The 25,740-nt window shown below is 36.4% G+C and overlaps 1 protein-coding gene and 1 long non-coding RNA gene across 8 annotated transcripts in view; one reads left to right on the top strand and one right to left on the bottom strand.

The window, feature by feature from the left end:
• phc2a (polyhomeotic homolog 2a (Drosophila)) overlaps window positions 1-25,740 on the bottom strand; it is a 54,009-nt gene that overhangs the window by 22,978 nt on the left and 5,291 nt on the right. For 6 of the 7 annotated variants that reach the window (XM_048177459.1, XM_048177461.1, XM_048177458.1 and 3 more), the window contains 4 exons: window positions 25,155-25,210; window positions 21,136-21,228; window positions 4,305-4,533; window positions 1,470-1,613 (listed from right to left, as the gene is read on the bottom strand). In XM_048177459.1, the coding sequence (XP_048033416.1) occupies window positions 1,470-1,613; window positions 4,305-4,469 (309 nt within the window). In that variant the 5' untranslated portion in view covers window positions 4,470-4,533; window positions 21,136-21,228; window positions 25,155-25,210. Of the gene's footprint in view, window positions 1-1,469; window positions 1,614-4,304; window positions 4,534-21,135; window positions 21,229-25,154; window positions 25,211-25,623; window positions 25,701-25,740 lie in introns of all 7 variants that reach the window. The other variant, XM_048177460.1, reaches the window with a different exon arrangement.
• Window positions 4,438-19,979, top strand: LOC125259651. The gene is made up of 3 exons (XR_007182865.1): window positions 4,438-4,575; window positions 19,667-19,724; window positions 19,845-19,979. It is a non-coding gene; the product is annotated as an uncharacterized LOC125259651 (long non-coding RNA).

The following is a 25,740-nucleotide window of genomic DNA, read 5'->3' as shown; positions in this document are numbered from 1 at the left end:
GGGACAACATTCCTATTCCTAAACTTGAGCAACTTGTCTCCTCAGTCCCCAGACGTTTGCAGACTGTTATAAAAAGAAGAGGGGATGCCACACAGTGGTAAACATGGCTTTGTCCCAACTTTTTTGAGATGTGTTGATGCCATGAAATTTAAAATCATCTTATTTTTCCCTTAAAATGATACATTTTCTCAGTTTAAACATTTGATATGTCATCTATGTTGTATTCTGAATAAAATATTGAAATTTGAAACTTCCACATCATTGCATTCTGTTTTTATTCATAATTTGTACAGTGTCCCAACTTTTTTGGAATCAGGTTTGTAGTTTTCCCCAGTGTTTGTTAAATTAACAGCTTAAACCTCAGTATTAGCAATGGATCTGATTAATTAAATGTTTGTGGTAATAATTGGTTTGTTTTTATGATTTATGACATTTCACATAAATCTATATGATGATATAAAAATTTCAAAAGTTGTTTAAAAATATCAAAATTACCTTCAAATTTAAACTTAGTAATGGTTTAGATGACTTTAGTTCTTTAATTTACAGCAATAAGCCACTCAACAAATAATTGAAGCGAAGCTTGACATGCTGGCCAAACGTATGAATCAAATCGTTCCTCGGTTGTTAAGAAATGCTCGTTACCCTTGGTTTCCTCAAATATCCACAGGATGTGGCTCTGCCAGAGCAGATTTTTGTTAAATTGTTGCAAAACATGCCTCTGGCCATTGCAAGGAATCCCACATCAATACTTGTCACAAGAGATGAATGGCCCTGTACATGAGCTACTCACTGCACAATTCATAGAGCCATGTGTGATTTTCATTAGATCTCAAGTGCTTTAATCCAATTTCTTTATCTTCACAAAGTATTGTATTTTAACCATTACCTGACTATCTTCAGATACCGTAAACCACTATCTGACACAAGCATGCACATTTTTTCTTTGTGTTTGATTAGCATGTTGAGAGATTACTGAACAAACTATTTCTATTGGTAGAATTAAACTCTTTATAGAGAAACACAGAATAGCCTGATCAAATATTAAGACAATAACTAGTTTGTTAGATTAGAGAACAATTTTGAGGAATAACAATGTACTAGCATGAATGCCGATAAGCTTGAGCAAGCATGCATATGTTGATGTACGGTGGGGTCCCAAAGTCTGATTTAAAATCTAATCTGAACCTGGAAATTAATAGAAAGATAAGACAACAATGTTACTAAGAAACATTTATATTAATCAAATAAGCACATTTGTGACTGATCATGTGAATTTATTGCACAGATGTTCTTCCACTGAAGCTCAAGATGTTTGCATTTTTCTCAAATCATGCTGGAAAACATGTTCATTAGGTTTTACACAAACTGATGGAGTTCATGCAGCTCGGGTGCTGCTGTCACTAAAGCAAATAATTTGTAATGGCTTTTTGGGGGCTAGTGTATATGTCTATGGCATGTATGCCCACCTGCTGCACTGCAGCCAGACTCAGGTGCTGTTGCTGTAGTGCTGCGGTCTGTAGCATGAGGTGTTGTTGTTGAGCTGCATACATCTGCTGTAGATACTGAGCTGCTTCTGTGCTGGGCTGCCTGTTCAAGGCCTGCTGGATGACCTGAGTAAGATGAGATGGGATAGGATAATTAAATAAACATGTGAATAATATTCTGCCCCCAGGGCACATATTATTTATAATGTACACCACAGAGGTGCAAAGAAAAACACTTCTCATTGTATCATGTGTAACCAGCACATACTGTTCTATGCAGAAAGAATGACTATAGCTCCCCGTTTGTAAACACAGAGGGTCGCTGGGTGCGCTCCAGCACGGCGGCATGCCGGAGTCATGACATGGCATGTGGGGTCACCGCCATCCATCACAGCAGCCTGACAGCATGACTATATTCCCTTCAGAGCTCAAAGTATCCCACCTAACATCATCTGTACACACTATCTTCAGGGCAATCAATTTGAGAATTAACCTAATTTTATTTATTTATTTTTATTATTATTCTACTCATATGAAAATTATTATCATACTTATTTTATTCTCTGTTTCAGCTATCACTGGTTGAATTATTTGCATTTATTAGACATTTGGATAAACACGTCAGCTAAACAAATAAATGAACATTGGTAACAGGTAATTGTTTTTACACTGCAACAAATCATTTTCTCAATCAGTATTTTTGTCTTGTTTTCCAGTAAAAATATCATTTAAATATCAAATAACATTTACATAAGATTTTTCTAGAGAATGTATATCTTATTCAGTCAAACCAAAATTTATTCAGACACCTTGAACATTTCATTCATTAATACAGTTTATTCACTATAGTAAAAAAAAAAAAAAGGGTAATCAAATATGACAAGATCTCTATGGAAGAGGATTAGGGCCAAGCAATAATAAAAAAATAAAAACATCTCGAGATTAAAGTTGTTAAATTTCGAGAAAAGTCTAAATAAAATGTTGAGAATAAACTCGTTAAATTACGAGAAAAAACTCGTTCAATTTCGAGAAAAAGGTCGAGATAAAATGTTGAGAATAAAGTCATTAAATTACGAGAAAAAAACTTGTTAAATTTCAAGAAAAAAGTCGAGATAAAATGTTGAGAATAAAGTCATTAAATTACGAGAAAAAAGTCGTTAGATTATGAGAACAAATTCGTTAAATTATGAGAAAAAAGTCATTAAATTACGAGAACAAATTTGTTAAATTACGAATTTGTTCTCATAATTTAACAACTTTTTTCTCATAATTTAATGAGTTTATTCTCAACATTTTATCTCGACTTTTTCTCATAATTTAACGACTTTTTTCTCATAATTTAATGAGTTTATTCTCAACATTTTATCTCGACTTTTTTCTCGAAATTTAACGACTTTTTTCTCATAATTTAATGAGTTTATTCTCAACATTTTATCTCGACTTTTTTCTCGAAATTTAACGACTTTGTTCTCATAATTTAATGAGTTTATTCTCAACATTTTATCTCGACTTTTTTCTCGAAATTTAACGAGTTTTTTCTTGAAATTTAACAACTTTAATCTCGAGATGGTTTTATTTTTTTATTATTGCTTGGCCCTAATCCTCTTCCGTACATCTCAGCGTTAAACTGTGTCGAAAAAAAAACAAAAATTATGTCAGATAACACTTAAGCAAAACATGGTCAGGTCAAAGTGTCTGAATAATTTTTTGGTTCCAAATTTATCAATTTTACTGGTAGTTCACTGTATGAAGAATTTTTGGGTATGTCACAGTTTACACTATTTTGCTATTCTCACTTACATAAATGAACTATAGTTTACCCACTAGTAAAAATATATCAAAAATGTCTGAATAATTTTTGGTTTGACTGTATATGTAATGTTCTTATCCTTATATGTTCTTATCTCATTGTTACTTAATAATTACTATTAATGAAAACACTTTACAATAAGGTTAAAATTAGTTAACCAACATGAACATACAATGAACAATGCTTCTACAGCATGTATTAATCTTCATCAACATTTCTAAAATCAAAAGTTCTACATTAGTTAATACACTTTAAACTAACATGAGCAATTGTTTTTCTATTAACTACCATTAACAAAGATGAATAAATGCTGTAAAATATATTGCTCATTGTAAGTTAATACATTAACTACTTTACAGACATCTTGCTCAATAAATAAGCACTAAATAAAGAAATTATTGTTTCTTAAAACAGATTGGGGATAGATATTCTTAAAACAAATCTAAAAAGAAAATGATCAAAATGTCCACATTCTTATTAAGCATGATTATAGTCTGTAATATAATATCAACATGTTTAACAATGTACAAACTGCCAAAAGAAAATGTATTTTACCCTGTGAAGACCAAATCTTGAGCTCTCTTGAATGAATCCATCTGGATTCTTACTGACCATGTGCTCGGTGGTACTACCAATACTACCATTGAAATTCAGCTGACATCAGAGGTCCTGTTCCGCGCAGCCAATCACTGCTGCTCAGCTGTGGACTCACTCTGATTCATCACTGAGAATATTCAAGGATACTAGAGAATAAAAGTCTACTATATTGCACTAAAACTGTTATATTTGTTCAAACAAATACTGCGTTACTAAGTAAACATCACTAAATGCAGATGTGACAAAAGAAGAGCACCACATTAACGATAAATGAGACCCTCATGTTCACTGATTATAGACGTGGTTGCTGCACATAGCCTGTAGATGGCGCCAAAGGATAACGCAAATTTATAGGGTAGATGAAGAAATTTGCAGTCACAATAGACTGACTGTGACTGATTTCTTTGTACCTGAACGGTCTGTCTGTCTGTGATTCCTCCATAGACTGATATCTGAGGCACAGCCTGCTGTCTGCTGGAGGAGTTTGATATGGTGTTGATGCCGGTGGAGGCTGAGGTGGTGCTGGGGATGGTGACACTGGCACTGGAGGCCACGCTGCCCTGCTCCTTCTCCATAGGGGGCCTCCGCCTGCCTGTGCCCAATCCACGGCTACTGTCGATCGTTCACACTCCCCTCCAGCTGAGGAAGACAAGTTGAAAGCCGTTCTTTATTCTGCTGACAGTGAGTGCTTTAACATGTCATTGAGAAAATCTCATGTTTTCAGGTTGTAAAACATACCCATACTATACACAGATTTTCTGGATGTAGTTCCACTGTGGATTCTGATCATCCAGATATAATAACAGACAGCAGCGAAGCAGCCATTTTTAAAGTGGGCGGACACAGCTGTCAGCAGACGTTACCAAGAGCCAAACAAATAGAGTATCATAAATCATGGAAAAGCACAGCACTACTAAAACTCTCCATGGTAACAAATATCTAGGCAGGCTTAATTTGTATTTTCCAGAAAGTTGTAAGAGAGAATAAGTCAGCCATTTAAAAACTCGTAAACACATTAAATGAAATGCATTAGACTAGTATTCAGGTAAAATACTACAGAAATTGAATAATCAAATGTAAAATATAACACTGCAGTCTTCACTGTATGAATTAAATATAGATTAATCATTATTGCTACAAAAGTCATTCACTCAGGAACAGTGACTGGTTTTCTCTTTTCTTTTGTGGTGTTTTGATTAGCATTAAAGGGATAGGTATGGAAGCCTGTTTCTGCCACTAAATTAAAAAAATAAAAACAGTAATTGCGACTTTTTATCTCAGAATTCTGACTTTTTTTCTCACAATTGCGAGTTATAGTCAGAATTCTGACTTTTTTCTTGCAATTCTGACTTTATAACTCGCAATTGTGAGAAAAAAGTCAGAATTCTGAGATATAAACTCGTAATTGTGAGAAAAAAGGTCAGAATTCTGAGATATAAACTCGCAATTGCATGATATAAATTCACAATTCTGACTTTTTTTCTCACAATTGCGAGTTATAGTCAGAATTCTGAGATATAAACTCGCAATTGCATGATATAAATTCACAATTCTGACTTTTTTTCTCACAATTGCGAGTTATAGTCAGAATTCTGAGATATAAACTCGCAATTGCGTGATATAATGTCACAATTCTGACTTTTTTTCTAGCAATTCTGACTTTTTTTCTCACAATTGCGAGTTATAGTCAGAATTCTGACTTTTTTCTTGCAATTCTGACTTTTATAGCTCGCAATTGTGAGAAAAAAGTCAGAATTCTGAGATATAAACTCGCAATTGCGTGATATAAATTCACAATTCTGACTTTTTTTCTCACAATTGCGAGTTATAGTCAGAATTCTGAGATATAAACTCGCAATTGCGTGATATAATGTCACAATTCTGACTTTTTTCTAGCAATTCTGACTTTTTTTTCTCACAATTGCGAGTTATAGTCAGAATTCTGACTTTTTTCTTGCAATTCTGACTTTATAACTCGCAATTGTGAGAAAAAAGTCAGAATTCTGAGATATAAACTCGCAATTGCGTGATATAAATTCACAATTCTGACTTTTTTTCTTGCAATTCTGACTTTTTTTCTCACAATTGCGAGTTATAAAGTCAGAATTCTAAGATATAAACTCGCAATTGCGTGATATAAAGTGACAATTCTGACTTTTTTTCTCTTTTTTGCGAGTTTATATCTCATAATTCTGAATTTATATCACGCAATTGCGAGTTTATATCTCTCAATTCTGACGTTTTTTCACGCAATTCTGACTTTTTTTTGCTGTTTTTATGCATGTATCTTTAAATGCAAATATGTTGCTGCTCCCCACCGTACTTTCCAGAAGAGGGCGGAGCCTGTACAACTCGTGCCTCAGATTTCTTAGCACACACATCTGAAGACGGCACGGCACTAATTTCTCTTTTTCATCTTATTGCACTTAAACTGTCAAATACACACATAGTTACGTCAAAAACACAAGTTCATAAACACAGTTGGTTATGTCTGTGAACGTAAACAGCAAGTAAAGAAATCGCATGTGAATATTAGATCTGTGTATTAAAGTGACAGCAGTGTAATACAGTACCTACTGCTGTATGCTGCAAATATGAACCAAATAACAAAAGAAAAACAGAAAATCACTGACTGCTCTTGATTAAATAACTTTAGTAGCTTTAATAAGAATACATTTCTTACTTGAATGCTGCTGGTTAAATGCTATGGCGAGGAGATAAACATGGTGGACTGTGTACAGCTCACTCAGGGGAGGAGCTAAGTTAAAGGGGCAGATTCCCTCGCCAGTCATGGGCGGGGCTTCCCCCCACTCTTAAATCGTAAATCTGGAACCGCTCGTTTTGAGTGACTGTTTATGATATATGTGGGGATTATGAAAAAAGGAGTGAGTGGATTTTTACCATTAGGTTGGTTGTTTACACACACTGTGGACACACATCTGTGTTCAAACGCTTAATAAAAGTGAATTTTGCATAATAGGTCCTCTTTTATGATAATAATTGAATTAAAAATTTTAAAGGAATGCGCAATACAAAAATTCTGATCTTTCCTGAAATTATTCCTTAATTATTTTCATCCTATGGCTGATAACTTTTCTTTTCTATTTTGCCTAAATTGATTAAAAATGAAACACTAAAAACTTGAAGTGAATTTAGGCACGACTACATTATAATGGACAGTATGAAAAATGGGCATTCATTTTGAAATTTTCTAAAGATTACATTTAACAGTATAATTGAATTAGTGATTTTACAGATTAAGCAAAGTGTAAGATGATGCCGAAGGTTATCTAAATTAAAAAAAAAAAATGGGGAATGAGCGTAATGATAATTAACCCCCAACGGCAGTTTCACAAGCTACTTCCAAAGCTACGAACAGATTCACTCAGACTACCTGCAAATAGCTCAGCTCTCCACTACCATGAGAGGAGATCAGCATTGAAACGCTCAAAGACTTCCACCTGTTTCCAATATACTTTAGTGGATTGCTGTGTTAAACATCCTGCAATAAATATCCATGTCACTCTCACACTGAGTCCCATTTGACAGGATCAGGATTTAATCCGTGCAGACAGGTCCTTTTCACCACTAAATACTCATATTTTGAATTCTCACTGAAAGTGACAGCTACACAGTTTGTTGGACGTTTTGCGGTTCTTTACTGCCTAACTAACACCTCTCAGAATTGCAAGCTTCAGTTCTTTTATGATCCACATGCCCACGCCAGCTCCAGTAGCTCTGAACAAATGTGAAGACTGAATGGCTGGAACAATATAACGCAGTCATGACATCAGCGCTAGAGGCAGCCCTAGGCTTTGATCCATCTGGGGATCTCATGGACCATAGCAGATGTATCAACAGGCTGATCTCTGCTGAAGGCAAAATTAGTGCTTTTATTTCCACTCAGGTAAAACTGCCTTTCTGTCTTTGGAATGCATTTGATGACGCCACACTTGAAATGGTGATTTTCTGATTTAGAGGTAGTCAAGCATGTGACAAGCCGGTTAGTATATCAAAAGAAAAAAAAATCTGCACTTGAAATGACAGAAAGATTACATTCTCAGAGCTATTGCTTTCTTTCAGTGTTAACAGGTTTTTAAAAAAAAACATTTACGTTATTTTTTTAATGGCCAGTTAAACCATTCTTGTTTTAAATATCTATGAGTTAAGGAATTACCTGTAGTAAAAGACTAAAGGTCCTTAATTTTCAATTTAGTCGTTCAGTCATAGTAAACGGAGCCCCCATCCAACCTTCATATTCACCTTGTTTTAATGTATGAGCGAGTGCGGCCATTTGTAATGCTGTAAAATTCTAAGAATGTTTTCCTAATGTTCTGAATAACTCATGAAAAAATTATTTCCAAAAGTTCAAACATTCTGAAAAACATTAAACATTGAAAACATTCTTAGGGACTACTCACACAGAAAAACGCAAAGGAAAGGAAAAACCCACAAGGTCTCATTTTTAAAAAGTTGAACTTTCATTTTTGGAACAGCATGTCACACGTGAGACACTGCAAAAAATATGAGAAACAAGCGCAACCATCAAAGATGTCCGCCTAGCGCATGTTTACATAGAAAAACAATGCAAAATCAGCACAGTGGAATGCAGAAACCGCCCCTTTCAACATGAAATTGTTAGCTGGGAACATTCCACTAACATTTTAACTGCAGCTGATTCCATAACTCATGGATGTAGAGAATAAAATTGTTTGGAGGGAACTAAAATCAAATCTTAAAATTTTGAAGAAACAGTTCAAGCCAAAAACCGAATCAGTTGCACTGTACTCACTCAGATAGTCTGACAGCTTCCACCACAACTTGTGACAGGATACAACTAGCAGCGATGAGAATCCAACCTCTGACTCTTCTCTGGACCAGAACTCCTCCCAAAACAGATGACTGGGACCCAATAATGTCATTAAACAAACACACATCAAAGGCTGCTGCAGGGGGAAATGAGGTGGGGTTTTCTTCTTGGGGGCTGGGTGGACACTTGTTGGTCAAAATAAACCCAGCCCCACTTCCTTTACTCAGCTGAGGAACAGCTAGACCAACAGCGAGGCCGCTGATACACAACAACCAAATGGGATTTATCCTCTTCTGTAGTGCAATACACCTGCTGTTATATGTCTAACACGTTCAGAAGGCCCTAAAATATCACATTTTGAGTTATTTGTGTTTCTTTGAGTGCACATTAAGAGAAAAAAGAGTACCACAGCGAGATTTTCTATTATAACCCTAGATAATGAAGTCATCAGAATATATTTGTGAAATTTGTTTGATCCCACTTAACCTTCCATTAGATGTGGAATCTTTCAAGGACATATAAAAGCTTAATACACTCCATTCTCCATTACCTTGAAAGAGAGAATCGTCCTCTCTTTGTCGTTCGCCCCCCTCTCTCTCTCTCTCCTCTCATTTCACTGGCTAACAGCAAACTACACATTATTCCACTCAATTTGCTCTCTAGCCTGCATTAGAGACCTCCTCACCACACACCTCTGCAGATAACCGAACGTCCAGTGCCATCATCAGCCGAGTAACCTGCCAATAAAACCCTTTCACAGTCAGACAGCAAATTGAGTTACACTCAATGAAGACAAAAGTGTTTTTGTGTAGCAACCAGGATGAGACTCTGCACTGAGCAATACAATGGGATAAGCCGGAGCTGTAAAAAACGAGGTTAGTCTGAGGTGTTCAGGTAGAGATGAGTTATCAGCACAATGCAGAGGCCACATCAAACACAACCAGGGCTAACCCTCAGGGTAAATGACTGCAGATGGATGAGACACTCAATCTGTGCCTGTCTGGACAGGCCACAGCCAGGTTAAACCAGTCTGCTAGGATCACAGCTACGCGGCTATTCAAAAGATAAGCTAAAACCTGTCGTGTGTCTTGTCATGCATTTGTCATGTCATAAAATGACAGCTTGACTGAAGAGAATTGATTTATTGTCAGTCACTGTTCTAAATGCTGCACATATGTGTATTCACATGTCCTGTTGTTAGCTTCACTCAAACCATCCTTGTTTACATTACTTAAAAACTCATGTAACTAGAAGAACCTAATTTCACTGAGTTGTTTCTACTAAAAATGAGTATTATCAGCTTTACTTAATAAGTGTTTGTTCAGTCAACTTAACATTGCTGAGTGAAACGCACAAATTAATGTTGACATAACTAACTGGGAACTAGTTCTCAGCATGCTTTGCAAGGGAATGCAGATTAGAAGAGTCAAAGAAATTTGGTCAGCTTTACTTTAATTTCTTGTGTTCATACAACTAAATTATTATTTGTACAAATTACTCAATATAGTTGTGTGGAACCATTTGACACTGCTTTTTAAAGTAAATCCAACAATTCATTTTTTGGAGCCTGGTCTCGTTGGAAAAACGTATCTGTGGGAACGTTTTCCCAAAATACGTACCAATACGTACACATCACTGCAGTTTCAACGTGAAATGTCCACTGAGTGGCACTAAAAGCATATACATTTTTTTGCTGGAACAGATAAACTTGAATATTGTACGTTTTTATGACGTTGGTTTATACGAATCACCGCAGTTCTGATTTGAAATTTTGTCTGGTGAGTGGCGCTAAAAGTGTAGTGCTCCTTTATTTTTTAAAATAACGTACCACCAGCACTACACCTAAACCTACCAGATAGTGTTAACAAAAGCAAATGTGACCAAAAAAAGCATCCGTAATTGTGCCGTTTTAGCTTGTTTTGATCTATCATCTTTGAGCTCTTTTTCGTACCCAAGGCTTCTTCATCCTAAATTCAACTCCGTATCAGCTGAGTTACCGAGCAAGCTTGTTATGTCAGAAAAGCGAAACATATGGAGCTGGTTAACCGATGCAAAGTCCAAAATATATTCGTTTACAAATCGTGCACTTTGGTAAAACGCGTTTTGAAGTCATAACTGCAAGGAGACATAAAAACAATTCTTTATTAATCCATAATCTGACCCTGTAATCGTAACTGTGTATGAAAACGATTAAAAGCGATTGCTGTTTTACTGCCTCTAGTGTTCATTTTTGTTGGAAACTGCAGCTTGGTACGTATTTTTGGTACGTCTTTCCATGAGACCAGGTTGATTTTTTGAGAGTATACTTCTGCTGTATATATAATGTATTATGCATGCAGTTTTTATGAGCTCATATTAATTGAGAGACAAGGTGATTAAAGTCATTTAAAAAACTTTTAACCTAAAATCTTGTTTTTTCTATCTTACAACTACCCATTTATCTATTTTAATATTAATATACATTTTTTAATATTTGTTATCTATTTTAACATTAATATAAAACATTTAAAAAAATTAAATTAAAAAAATAATATAAACATTTTTATTTTTAAAGATATTTTAAATTTGATATGATTTTTAATTTAAATTAATATAAAATCAACAAAATTTATATCAGAATAAAATGTTCATTTTGTTCATGTATTATTAATGAACATGAATTAATGAACAAAAAAATATTTATAAATTAACATGACCTAGATTAATAAATGTAAATGTATTATATTGTTTGTAATATTTTGAATGGATAAATCAAATGTTAAGATTTAATATTATAATGGTTATTTACATTATATAGTTCAAACTGACTAACATGTTTTGTAAACATATGACATTTAGGGCCCTATCATAAACCTAGCACAATGCGACGCAAGTGTTTTTTGCTAGTTTCAGCCCGACGCAGTTATCATTTTCACGTCCAGCGCCCAAGCTGTTTAAATAGCAAATGCACATCTGATCGCACATGGGCGTGCTGGTCTGAAAATGGAGTTTAGGTGCATTGTTAGCGCGTTGCTATTTTGAGGCAACTGAAAACGACTGCGCCACTGACCAAAAAACCTGGTCTAAAATCAATGGCGCAGTATTTTTTTTGTGTGTGTGTGTGTGTGTTAGTAATATGCATCTATAGGCGGGTGCACAACGAGCATACACTCTGCTTGTTACACACACAGGGATGCGCAACAGCACACAAACATGAATAACAAAAATAAAAAAGATTCCTCTCTGGAGAAAATTCAGTCTTTCCATTTGCAAATTCCGCCATGTAAATAGCAAATCCGCCATGGTGCAAGTGCAACTGGCTTTTAAAGGAAATGGGGTATGAGACTCTGATTGGTTTATTGCACATTATACCCAAAACACACCAATGAATCATTAAGAGACTAGGTACAACCCTTTTGGACCATGCACATCGACCATTTTTTCCAATGTTAAACTAGCAAAAGTGGATTCAGACACACCCTAAGTGCACATGCACCATGTGCTTCAGACCATGTGCTTAGATCGTTAAAATAGGGCCCTTAAATTAATCACACTAACCACACTGCTAGTTAATGAGTCTCTCAGGATATTAGCTTCATCACAGGATGCTTGCTGTCAGTTTTGACACCTTTGGCCAAGTGTGAGTAAACAGTAAAGCATTTAGGAGCTCCCACCATTAATGAATATGTCAGACGTAGTGTCACCTCCAGATCCGACACTCCAGAGATTCATTCTGTCAGATTCAATGATGAATCTGTAGCGCAACAGTGTATATCACTCTGAAAAATTTCACTGCTGTGAAAGACTTTGACAAGACATGTTCGCTTAACAATGTGCCTGTTGAGCATATATCAATGCCTGTCGTAAATCAGAGGCGGGGAGAGTTAGAAAACAGAACATAGACAGAACCTCCATCTTGTGTGAGTCAGAAACAAGAAACATTCAGTAACCATCTCCATTTATCTCAAAGACATGCAATGATTCAACAGAGCAGGTCTTCAGTTCTTCAGCTGAAGTTCTCCTTCTCTCGAGTTGCTCACCAACCACAAAATAGTTCAAAGTGAGAAATGTATCTTAACCTTGACAAGTCATTGTTCTGTCCTGCCAGAACTCTCTCTTCTCTGGTATCCATCATTCTCCACACATTAGCACATTCCCTCTATGTGGCAACCAGGCAGAGGAGATTTGTGGCCCTCATTTCCTTAAGATACACCATAAAACTGCCAGCTTTGTCTGCAAGGACCACAAGAACTGAGAAGGCATGAAATATGACCCCCAGTCGCCTTGCTATCAGTGTGAAGAGCCTGAGAGAGGCGGGTTTCTCTGTCTGACTGCTATCGCAAGTCTTTTTTTTGAGGTGTTGTAGTTTGCATGATATGCAATGCAATAATGTCAGAAAGGGATTTGAACATAGAAGCCAAACAGAATTTTGCACATGCAAATATCCAGGCAGAATGGAAGTGTAAATGAGTACACAGACTGTGTTTTGCATATTAAAATAGTCTGGTTTAAATAGAGAGCTACCTTATCTTCAGTGACCAAACGAGAATGCCAACTATGTGGTGTAATTTTACAATGATTTGGGATTCTATCATTCAAAATGGCGCCATTAACATATAAATTAGGTGTTCGCAGAGCCAGATAAATTGAAACAGTGGCATGGTTTTGGCCATTTTGCTGTCGTTTTATTCAGCCGAGTGCTCACAAACTGGATGTGTATCATTTCTGATTATCAGGTGGAGTCCAAGTGTGAAATAACCTGAATTTGAACATCAGTAAAGCATTTAACACGCCATAACAACACAGGCCCCCCAAGCACACAATCGTTTGCACCATCTCATTATTATGTCTCAATCAAAATTTTAATGCCTCTAGTGGCACAAAATCACTTTAAAACATTTAAACAGCACTCTTGGGAGGCATGTGCTGTTCCTATGGAATCTGAATAAGGAGTCTAATAGATGATTTTAGCCCATTAAATTCTTAAGTTCCAGCTTTTCCTAGGATCATGAGATGAAACTGTCTAAGAAAAGCTGGAACTTAAGAAAAGTAAGTGTAAAAAAAAAAGAAATTGGTGCTGCTGATATTGAAATGAACAAAAGTTTTGTTTTTGAAAGGGATAGTAATTATTTAGTATTCATGTTGTTCCAAACTTCTTTCTTCTGTGGAACACAATAGGGACTCAATCTCCAAAAAGGATAACAAAAAAAGCACCATAAAATTAGTGCATAAAATTGGTATGCTATGTATCTGAAACCATTTGAGTGAGGAATCTAAGACATTTTACTGAAAATAGTGACTTGACATTTTAGTTTGACAACTATGGTCACCATTCACTTTTAGTGTATGAAAAAAATGAAAATGTTCCTGAAAATCATATACAAAATTCTAGACATGAGGGTGAGTAAATGAGACAGAATTTTCATTCTTTGGAGGTGAAATATTCCTTTAGCTTGTCTAAAACAGGTCACTAGTCCAGCTCAAAGATGCTCTCACACTGGGACTATAAATTACCATCTTCCTGCCAAAAGAGTGAGAGCTTTTCAGGCTGTATTCATCCCCTTTGTCTCAGCATAAATAGACTGCAGCCAGCAGCACACGTGGCCCTCACTATGCAAACTCCCAGAGCCGTAAAACTACATTACCACAGGGAAGGAATCAGATACACAGATGCCCCAGAGACCACTCAGTTTACAAAGCACCTCTAAGCCTTCCAGCATATAAGTTATTACTGACAGAACCTGAAGAACACAGGTGAAAATCCATTTGCACCTTTTCCCTGAGTAACAAAATTTAAAGCCGAAGTGAATTTCTGCTACTAGCGTGACCAAAAAGATAATGATTGTTCCAGACAGGTTTCCTGAACACTCCTCCCATCTGCCATATAGTGCAACAGTTGGGTTCTGAAAGGAAAAATCCCATTCGTAATCTCCATAGGATGATTTATTTTTAATTATAACATATAAGCCTTTAAAGAAAGACCTACTGTGAGCTACAAGGTTGTTAATCGATGGTATAGGCTTTTGCTAAAGCCAACAGCCTGCATTATTTCAACTTATTTTTTTAATTATTAACAGCAGAATTCCTGGTAAAAAACTACATTACCCATGAATCTGCAAAAACTCCACCAATCAGAGAATCGAAACAAGAAAATAATTCCAAAAGAACTTTATAGAGCCCGCCAATAACTTTAAATATTTTTTATAAATATTTATGTAGTTTTTCCATTTGACTATGTCATTCACAATGCGTTATGAGATTGTAGTTCTTTCCCTCATCAAAGCCATTAAGTACACAGTCTTAGTACCATTGTCTTTTTCTCCAATTTATTTATTTACTTTAAAGGTGCCATCGAACATTTTTTTACAAGATGTAATATAAGTCTAAGGTGTCTCCTGAATGTGTCTGTGAAGTTTCAGCTCAAAATACCCATAGATTTTTTTTAATAAATTTTTTAACTGCCTATTTTGGGGCATCATTAACTATGCACCGATTCAGGGGCTGCTGGCCCTTTAAATCTCATGCTCCCTGCCCATCGAGCTCACGACTCTATAATACAGTGCATTTACAAAGTTCACACAGCTAATATAACCCTCAAATGGATCTTTACAAGATGTTCGTCATGTATGCTGCATGTGAGGGGGTCATGTGAGTATAGTATTTATTTGGGTGTTTAATTATGATTCTGAACGAGTTTGATAGTACTGCGTGGCTAAAGCTAACATTACACACTGTTGGAGAGATTTATAATGAATGAATTTGTGTTTATGAATTATACAGACTGCAAGTGTTTAAAAATGAAAATAGCAACGGCTCTTGTCTCCGTGAATACAGTAATAAACGATGGTAAATTTAACCAACAGTAGCCTACATTAGCAACATGCTAACGAAACATTTAGAAAGACAATTTACAAATATCACTAAAAATATCATGTAATCATGGATCATGTCAGTTATTATTGCTCCATCTGCCATTTTTCGCTGTTGTTATTGCTTGCTTACCTAGTCTGATGATTAAGCTGTGCACAGATCCAGACGTTACTGGCTCTCCTTGTCTAATGCCTTTCATAATGTTGGGAATATGGGCTGGCATATGCAAATATTGGGGGCGTACACCCCGACTGTTACGTAACAGTCGGTATTATGTTGAGATTCGCCTGTTTTTTAAACAAATGAGATTTATATAAGAAGGAGGAAACAATGGAGTTTGAAACTCAGTGTATGTCTTTTCCATGTACTGAACTCTTGTTATTCAACTATGCCAAGATAAATTAAATTTTTAATTCTAGAGCACCTTTAAATCAAAGGTTGTAATATTGAGATTCACCTTGTAGCTCGTCAGTTTGGTTCAAGGCTCATAACTTTTTAACAAACAAGGCTCATAACACTTTTTCCCTATGAGAAACATGAATGAGAAAAATACTTTCAGAACAAAAGCCTGCTGAAAAAGTGAACTGTTGCACTCTATTGGCCAAACAAGCAGATAGCCCCACCCCACAATCATGCCATTGGCTGAGCCAATGCTGCTGTTGCATTGATTGAAATGTATAAATAATCAAAGCAATTTTTTTAATGTGTTTCGCATAAAAAATTTCCAGTTTTGTAACTTTCAGTTTTCCTGTATTTAAACACTACTGTTTCATAGCAAATAGTGACTGATAGTTTGCCAGTTGCACACATAGCTAAAACACCTGAGCAAACCTTGTTCTTGTGAACAACCACCTGTCATAGTGGCAGTCCTTAGGCGTGAAGCTGTCAGACAGTATACTTAGCAAACAGGGAGGAAGAGATGACAGATCCTGTATGTAATTTAAGCCCTCAGAGTTAAACTGCCTCTCTGATCTTTGATTTACTTCAGTCCTACGGTGGAAAGCCTCGAGTGTAACACAAAAAATGAAAAGTGACTGTAAATATTGAAAACCTCAGAACTATGAAGCTTTCATATCTCTGTCGCTCTAATTTGTCAAACAATGTCTAGAGATGTAACACTCAAAAAATCCATTTAGACCTTGAGTGTTAAATCCTCCAAATCTGATAAGAACCAAAAATGTCAGTTTTAATTTTCAAGACACTTGACTGACAAATGTGCCACTTTAGGGCTTTCCTCCTTTCTGTCTCTCAGATTTAACAGTCATAGAAAAATGAATAATAAGGTATTCCTTATTGAACACATCACTGACTTTCTACACCTGGTTATTCTTGCAAATTATTATTTTCTGTTATATGATGTATTATAATATGTATTTATATATTATTATAATTTCTTGCATTTTTATTATAAAGTTGTACCTTTATCTTTCATGTGTATTTCTCTTTGGAATACTTGATTCTGATTAGTCAGTCACAGCATTCATCGTCAATTTTTATATATAATGACCACTAAATTCTTTGTGATCGTTGTTCCAAAAAATCATTAAATTATTTCAAATCAAATCAGTATTTTATGTTCATTTTTGTATTTATTTTGTAAATAGCTATAGATTAGATGGAATAATGACTTATCACTGTTGAGATGTTATTTTGCAATACTGACCAACTGACTGTACATTATATCTTATTTTAGATATGCAAAGCAGGAAATGTGACAGCATTTCAGCATTTTGGGGAAATTCCGAAGTCTTGAACATGACTAATATGAACCTGTTAAGTTAAACAGGTTAGAATATGGGCCAAATATCAGTGGTTGCTGCCTTGCTGATGAGGAACCAAAATCATTAATGCCCTAATGCTTTGCTTCTCCCAAAAAGAAAGAAAGAAAGAAAGAAAGAAAGAAAGAAAGAAAGAAAGAAAGAAAGAAAGAAAAAGGAGATTTATGTCAAGCAGCTGTGTGGCTGTCGGCTGCTGAGCCGGGGAGCTGAGTGAGAGGGAGAGGAGGACGGAGAACACCTGGGCATGAAGCTCAGAGGCAGGCAAGAATCACTTTCATCTGCCCCGGCAGCAGTGAAGGGAAAGAGAGAGAGAGAAAGAGTTGTCTGCACTCACTTCATACACTCTCGAACAGTTACTACAGGCTGTCAGCAGCTTTCACACATTCTTATTCAGAGCTGGTCTTTTCCTGGTCTGGAAAAAAAAAAAAAAAACCTCCCTCTGCCAGGAAAGTGAGATCTGTGCACACTGAGAAAACAATTGTACTCATTATATAACCGTTAGTTCCGGTTCTTGAATTGGATTGGTCAAGCAGCATTATAAGAGTGCTGATCACTGTTTATATCATTACACTCATCGGTTTGCACATTCCAGACAGGCTGCATATTTTTCAGTGACTCTTTCACCAAGTTACGCTGTTACGCCAGTAAATGTTCTTTGATGAAATGAGACATTCATTCAACGATTCGTTCAAACACACTTATTCATTCAGGATCTAAACAAGCGACCGTCGTTATGAGTGAGTCGTTGAATCAGTCACTCAACCGACTCCTTCAAAAACATTGATTCATTCAGAAATGAAACATGGCTACTGTTTTGTGCTTGATAACTAGCAGAGAATGATCCTTTTTTTACTTCTTTTATTTGTAAATATTTTAGTTACTGCTTGTTTTTGCAAATACTGTTAGATTTAGTAGTACTGACCTATTGAACTCAAGGACTGAGAATTATCGTTATTGCTGATGCAGCACTCAGTTTGATTAATCACTTTCGGCGGTTTTCGACTCTTGAACCGGTGCATACGCCCATTCTGCAAATATTTCTCTGAGGACAAAACTTGTCATTCTTCAGGAAAGACAGGAGAGAAGAGCTGTGCACATATCTAAACTTCAGATAAGTATCAGAAACTGTCAGAAATGAAAGGGAGAGCCCTGACATACGGTCTGTTTTGAGTTTGTGTTAATGGTTGAGTCACACGAGAGCATCATCAGGCATGACAGAAGAATGTCATGGTGAGCAGTGAGGTGAACCCGTTCATTCGCTAGGTCTGTGTCTCATCTTCACGAGGGCTCGGACAGCGCTGTATGAAAAACATTTCAGCTCATCTGTTACTGTTTCTCACCGCTTTCATCGCTGGAGATGGATCTCACCATTAGATGCCACATAACACATATTGCTGAGTCCTGTATAGCTCATTAGAGATCAAGGGGTCACTGCATGCGCTCAAACACAGACCTCCTCCCTCAAAAGAACCATCACCAGCATGTGATATATGGTCTATAATGGGCTGCTGTCTGTTAAAAGGGAAAGCAATTGTGTTTAGTGCTCTGTGGGTTGTGCATGAGGGATTTGGCCTACTAAAAAATCATTGTCAACTGGACTTAGGTGATTTATTCAGTTGAAGTTTCTTCTAGAACATCTGTAGCGATACTTTAGAAAGAGTACAGAAACAAATGCATTTGAGTGTTGCCAAAACAAACCCAAAATAAAGCTTAAAGTCACAATGAAATGGAAGTAGCAACAGGGTTAGGTTGATTTTAAAGGACAGGGTTTAAATTAAACTAAATAATTGGTCTGTCATTTTCACCAGAAGATCGAGATATGACATTTTGATTTTGAGGTAAAAAAAAAAAAGTATGTATATACATGCATGAATCGTTCGCAATAACATATACTGTTTAACATGCATTAACAAAATAGATTTTCATTTCATGCCAACTTTAAATACGTTTCCTCTGGTGCACTTCTGTAAATACTGAATAAATAATTCCAAAAATCAATGCAAATTGCAACTGCCCATATTTATAGAGAAAAAAGCCCACTTATAATAAGTGAACATGGCATCACTAATTCACTTCTGCCTGTTTTCTGCCTAAAATGAAGAACTACAGTTTGTCTATAAGTGGCCTTGTGTTGTCATCAAACGTATTCTTATTTTGCTGTAATTAACTTTTTGAAAATAGTCTAAAGTCAAAGATAGCCCTTACATTTTTGTTTTGTCGATTTTGTGTTGTTGCACTTATATTTAGTTCATGCGGTTTTTATAAACCACCTGTGTGCACTAAACAAGTATCTATTCACTTAAAGTTGTTATAGGACATTTTGTTTCTTCTGCAGAAAATATCAGCCCTTGCGAGAGAATAATAAAGGAAAAACCTTGTATAGGTAAGGTAAGGTAAGGTAAACTTTTATTGACCCACATGGGGAACTTTGTCTTGGGCTATCACCCATTCTGCAGTCATGGTATCAGTATGAGTGTGCTAACTTCAGTCTATCTCTTCTCTCTTGACTACAGGAGCCTCATGCACTACTCATCGAGCCCCTCATTTCCTGGTGCTTTAAGGGGGACCGGAGCTGTGTCCCTCCTGTTTGATTGATTATTAGTCTGACCTGAGGGTGAGGGTGAACTACTCAAGCTCATTGTGAGGCCCATGACACAGGAAAGGCAAGTGTAAAACATGAGGGTCTTACCCCAATTATCTTACAGAAGTGACCTGCCCATTGGCGGTTTGAGTCCAACAAGCTTTGCAACAAACCGTATGTACCTTAGTACTACAAGACACACAAATAATTAACGATAAACTATGGTTTCTTTCACTCTACAGCACAAATGCAGAAAAAAACATGGCATCTCATGTAACAACATGCTATAAAACATATCACATATAAAGCTACCCAGATCAAAAGAGTCCAGATGTTCAGTGTCAAATTCATAAGATGACACTGGCAAGATTACACATAAGCGTCGCTCTTCTTGGATTTGTTTACAGAGCGTTGGGTCAAACCGGCATGTATCGAAAGAGTGCAGATGGTCTTGTTATTTGAGAGGCGATAGGTTAAATGAATTGTATAGCTGTCAGTCAGTCCACTATAGCGCAACACTCCCCTGTCGGGGAATGTATTGTCTCCGTTTGGTCTAAAAGCTTCTTGTGTTCACGTACACTGAGCAAACTCATTGATAATCCTTAAAACATCACAAATGATGTGACGCATGTCTACATAAATCACTCACCTTCAGCTTTGGCTTGAACTACTATTACCTTATTGATACTATATTCAGGTTGACACGTTAAAGGGATAATTCACCCAAAAAATGACTCCCACTCAAGATATTTTGAATTATGTTTTTGTCCATACATTGAAAGTCAATGGGGTCCAAAACAACACTGAACCCCATTGACTATATGGACAAAACAACACAATTATGAAAGGTTTGTAATGACAGTAGGGTGAGTAAAAGATGACAGAATGTTCATTTTAGGTGAAGCATAATCAAGCCCACCTAGATAGTATCTGTCAATCCGTGTCGCTCTCTCTGATGTTAGTAATCGCACTGAAAGCAGTGGAGACATGTGGTGGAATTCTCCAAAGTAAACTGCTTTCACTGTGACGAGACGTACAGTACATGCACAGGCATACAAGCATTTATGCACTCTATTTAACATACAGACCACACATACTGTTGATATAAGCCACTAAGCCTGAAGAGACATATAGAAATTTAAGTAGGGCTTCCTGCTTAAGTGACATATACAGTCACATATGAAGCAATACACAAAAGCACATCTTAACAAAGCTGTACGTACCTTTATCACAGGCCTTGTCTCAACTTCAATTGCTTGTTTCTTTCCTGATATCCTACACCATGTCTGAGGTCTGCTCTATCCGACAGGCACAGACTACACCAAGCACAGAGGAGGAGAAAAAAATACAGCATGAATTAGCATTCCTAAAGCGATCATGTGACTTCAATGCACCAATAAGCCTCTACGGATTTTCTATGATCCACCTCTCGCTCCACCCTCCCGTTCTCTCTTGTTTCGCTCTCTCATAGAAACCCTTTGACAGGGTTGTGATACATGTGGACTGTTGATGCACCTATTTTTGCCATCAAACTTCTAATATTAAAAATCAGCCCTTCAGTTTGCATATTCAAAGTAAATATGTACAATAAATAGAAGAGTGTATTGTAATATGTGAATGAAAATGCAAAAATGGTGCCACAAAGAGAGTGTAAATGCATGAAGCAGCAATGCATGTCTCCTGTCATAGATGCTGCGAGAAAGCTGATCAGCCTCCGTTGTGATCCGAGGGAGGGAGGATTGCAGTCTAACAACGGCGTGCTAATGTTCTTTCTGCATGCGTGCACTATCCTCCATCTTATTAAAGTCTCTGCGTCTCATTACAGCCGGTGGGGGGTGGAAGCCCACAACACACCTCTGTTGCTTGACCCTGACTTTTACGAGCCCACCTCAACAAAGAGCGTTAAACAGCAATCATGGCTAAATGCTGAACACCTAAAGTACACGATTGCGCCCGTCTCGCTCGAGGGAAACTCAAACATTAGGTTTTTCGGTTGTGGCATGAGGCAATAAAGTGGCTGGATGTGGAACAGGATGCTGAGATACTAAAAGCCGTTAAGTGATGGGAGGTGTAATAGCTTGGGACACACAGGTGCATAAGCAGCATTGACATAATTAAACAGGTCAGAGGACATCCAGGAGAATGAAGGGGGTGATTGTGCTATTCTCTGCTCTGATAATAAGTTCCTTATGCTTGTGTTATGTCTGCATGTCTGTGTGTGTGTGTGTGTGTGAGAGAGAGAGAGAGGATTGCTATCCCGTAATGAGCCTGTACAGTGTTTTATGTTTTAGAAAGAGTGAGAGCTGTTTAAACCAGGGAAATATATCAGTAGTTTTAACTCGGATAACATGAAGACAACATGTTGTTTGCAGAATTAAAGGTGCCATCGAACGTTTTTTTTTACAAGATGTAATATAAGTCTAAGGTGTCCCCTGAATGTGTCTGTGAAGTTTCAGCTCAAAATACCCCATAGATTTTTTTAAATTAATTTTTTTAACTGCCTATTTTGGGGCATCATTAACTATGCACCGATTCATGCTGCGGCCCCTTTAAATCGTGCGCTCCCTGCCCCCTCTGAGCTGTTGACTATAATACAGTGCATTTACAAAGTTCACACAGCTAATATAACCCTCAAATGGATCTTTACAAGATGTTCGTCATGCATGCTGCACGCATACATCGATTCCTGTGAGTATAGTATTTATTTGGATGTTTACATTTGATTCTGAATGAGTTTGATAGTATGCTCCGTGGCTAAAGCTAACAATACACACTGTTGGATAGATTTATAAAGAATGAAGTTGTGTTTATGAAATATACAGACTGCAAGTGTTTAAAAATGAAAATAGCGACGGTTCTTGTCTCTGTGAATACAGTAATAAACGATGGTAACTTTAACCACATTTAACAGTACATTAGCAACATGTTAACGAAACATTTAGAAAGACAATTTACAAATATCACTAAAAATATCATGTTATCATGGATCATGTCAGTTATTATTGCTCCATCTGCCATTTTTCACTGTTGTCCTTGCTTGCTTACCTAGTCTGATGATTCAGCTGTGCACATCCAGACGTCCTGCCCTTGTCTAATGCTTTGAACAGGGGCTGGCATATGCAAATATTGGGGGCGTACACCCCGACTGTTACGTAACAGTCGGTGTTATGTTGAGATTCGCCTGTTCTTCGGAGGTCTTTTAAACAAATGAGATTTATATAAGAAGGAGGAAACAATGGTGTTTGAGACTCACTGTATGTCATTTCCATGTACTGAACTCTTGTTATTTAACTATGCCGAGGAAAATTCAATTTTTAATTTTAGGGCACCTTTAAATGATTCGTTTTTATTTGTCATTGTTGCCTAAATAAATGATTGATTTCTATTCTTGTTTATTTCTGCTATCATCGTACACACATATTTAAAAAAATAATAATAATACAAAGAAAATTATCTTCAATTCAAAGTTATTTATCAGCAATTTTAATGACATTTTATTAAGCAGTTTTAATATAAGAGAAAAGAACAGAAAATAGAGAAAGCTATATGTGACAGTTGCAATGAAGAAATAGAAATGCATATACTTTACTTTGAAATGTTCATATGCGTATTTGGATTTTATCTTTTCCAAACAGCACTCGTTTGTTCGAAAATCCCTAATTTAGTCCACTTGTGGTTTAGGATGTGTATACACTACATGACTTATTGATGTGATTCTTGATCTAGCCATAGTACTTGATTTGTATAGCAACTAGCTAATAATTACTGCAGGTATTGTGAGCATGCATCTACATTACTAGGAAAACACCTGCAAAGAATCTAAATGTAAAAATGGAAATGTAAGAAATTCTAAGACGATATGCTCATACCCTACATGTAAATCAGAGTTTTAGTGGTTAGACGTGGCTTTCTGACACGTTTTATTTAAATATCATTTGAACATGGTGAGGCATGACCATACCATCTGTCTTATTTGAATATTGTGCAATAATCTATTTTATAACTTTTGTTTTGTTCACAGGCTGTTTTTAGTGAAACTAATCATGATCGCTACATTTTAACTATGAAAACTTTCTATTCAGAAGCCCAAACTGAGTGAAAATATGCAATTTGGTGCAGTTGTTGATATTTATGCAGCCAAAAAGTCAAATGAAATTCTGATAGCTAGTAATGTGAATTAAAGAGATCTTTATAACAGTATAGCAGAATACATAAAATGCATATAAATGTGTTGTCGTTCTAATTATATGTTACGCTCAAACATTCAATCAAATTTAAGTGTCAAAGGATGAACACCTGATGTGTGACTAATTAGCATTAAGCTTGTCATAACATTTTATTCTAGATGTCACTGATGCAATCTTAGGAAATGGGGTTTCATAAATCCAGTAAGGATTAAAGAGGCTTGCCTGATTTTGCCGATTTAGACGCATTCCTGGGTCAACGTATTTTTGTTGATCCTGGAACAGCATTCCTGTCCGAAAATTTAGTCCTAACTCTATCCGTACCCCTAAACCTAACCCTACCCATTACTTATCCCTAAAATCAGAGGGAAATGATTGGTGAATAACACTGATGTAGAAGCACCAAACCCTGGTTGTAAGCCTGAACTTGACATAAACTGTATCTTGTCCCTCAAATCTGATTGGTTGATTGGAATGTTGTTCCAGGATCAACAAAGATGTTGTACTTGATGAAATCAGGTTCTGCATTAAGCAGCGTAAGGCCAATGCAGTGACGTGAACCCACTTTATACGGCTGATATATACTAACACGAACGGCGCTGATGTCAGTGCTGCCACATTCCTTTCTGAAAACTACCAAATATATCATGCACAGGCACTGATGGATGATTAGTTCATCTATCAACTAATTTGGGAACAGTGAAATTTCACGACGTTGCAGGGTTTCCTCAGATGATGTTTTATTTTAGTTGTAAAGGAAAACAAAACAGTAAAGGTTGCATAAAATTGAGAAATGGTCGAGTCACACCTCTGTGTATCCGGTTAATGGCACATCCCATTTCAATTTCCAGAACAGGAAAGACTGACACTGGATTAGCAACCAAGGATCCATCACTCTTTATAAAGCCTCTGTCAGGGGCAAAAAAGAGCTCACCCCCACTCAGTGCTGTTCCTTATCAGCCATAAATGCCCCAGTGTCACTGTAATTGCCCCCATATATACGAGATGCCCACCCCTTTTCCATCCATCTCCCTTGTGCTGTGCTGTAAATCACTCACCTCCTCTCAATGGGGGCAAACCGCTGCCTGTTCATCCACACACGTCGCACACAAGCCTATTCCCGCCACATAAGAAACAAAAAAAAATCATGCTTAAAGTCATATTTATGACATTAAAAAGACAAAATTATGACATACTAAGTTGAAGTTGACTTAAAAAGTGACAGAAATGTCATAGATTTTTTTTTTTTTTTTACTTTTTGTCATAATTTCTTATCTTTTTTATCTTTTATATTATGACATATGCCTAATAAGTCATAATTATGAGATTAAAAAGGCAAAATTATTAGTATGCCATAATTATGACTTGACTTTTTGCTGTAATTTCGACTTTTTATGTCACAATTATGATGTTTTACGTTTTTTTTTTTCTTATGTGGGCTTCCATACACGAACAGCCAATTTCTCATCCTTGGAGACAAACATTTGTAATAGCAGGACTACTTTCCTATTAACTTATATTTTTCACCATCTTTTCATATGGTGCAGTTTCTTTTTCAGGTTATCTGTGCACTTGGAACTCCAAGAAAAAGCATTTCCATTCTCCTGCGGTGAACACAGCAAAGGTTCAGAGGTCATACTCAAT

This window comes from Megalobrama amblycephala, linkage group LG24 (assembly GCF_018812025.1).
Source record: "Megalobrama amblycephala isolate DHTTF-2021 linkage group LG24, ASM1881202v1, whole genome shotgun sequence".
NCBI lineage: Eukaryota > Metazoa > Chordata > Actinopteri > Cypriniformes > Xenocyprididae > Megalobrama > Megalobrama amblycephala.
Note: the sequence above shows the minus strand (reverse complement) of the source record. Positions and strands in the feature narration are given on the sequence as shown.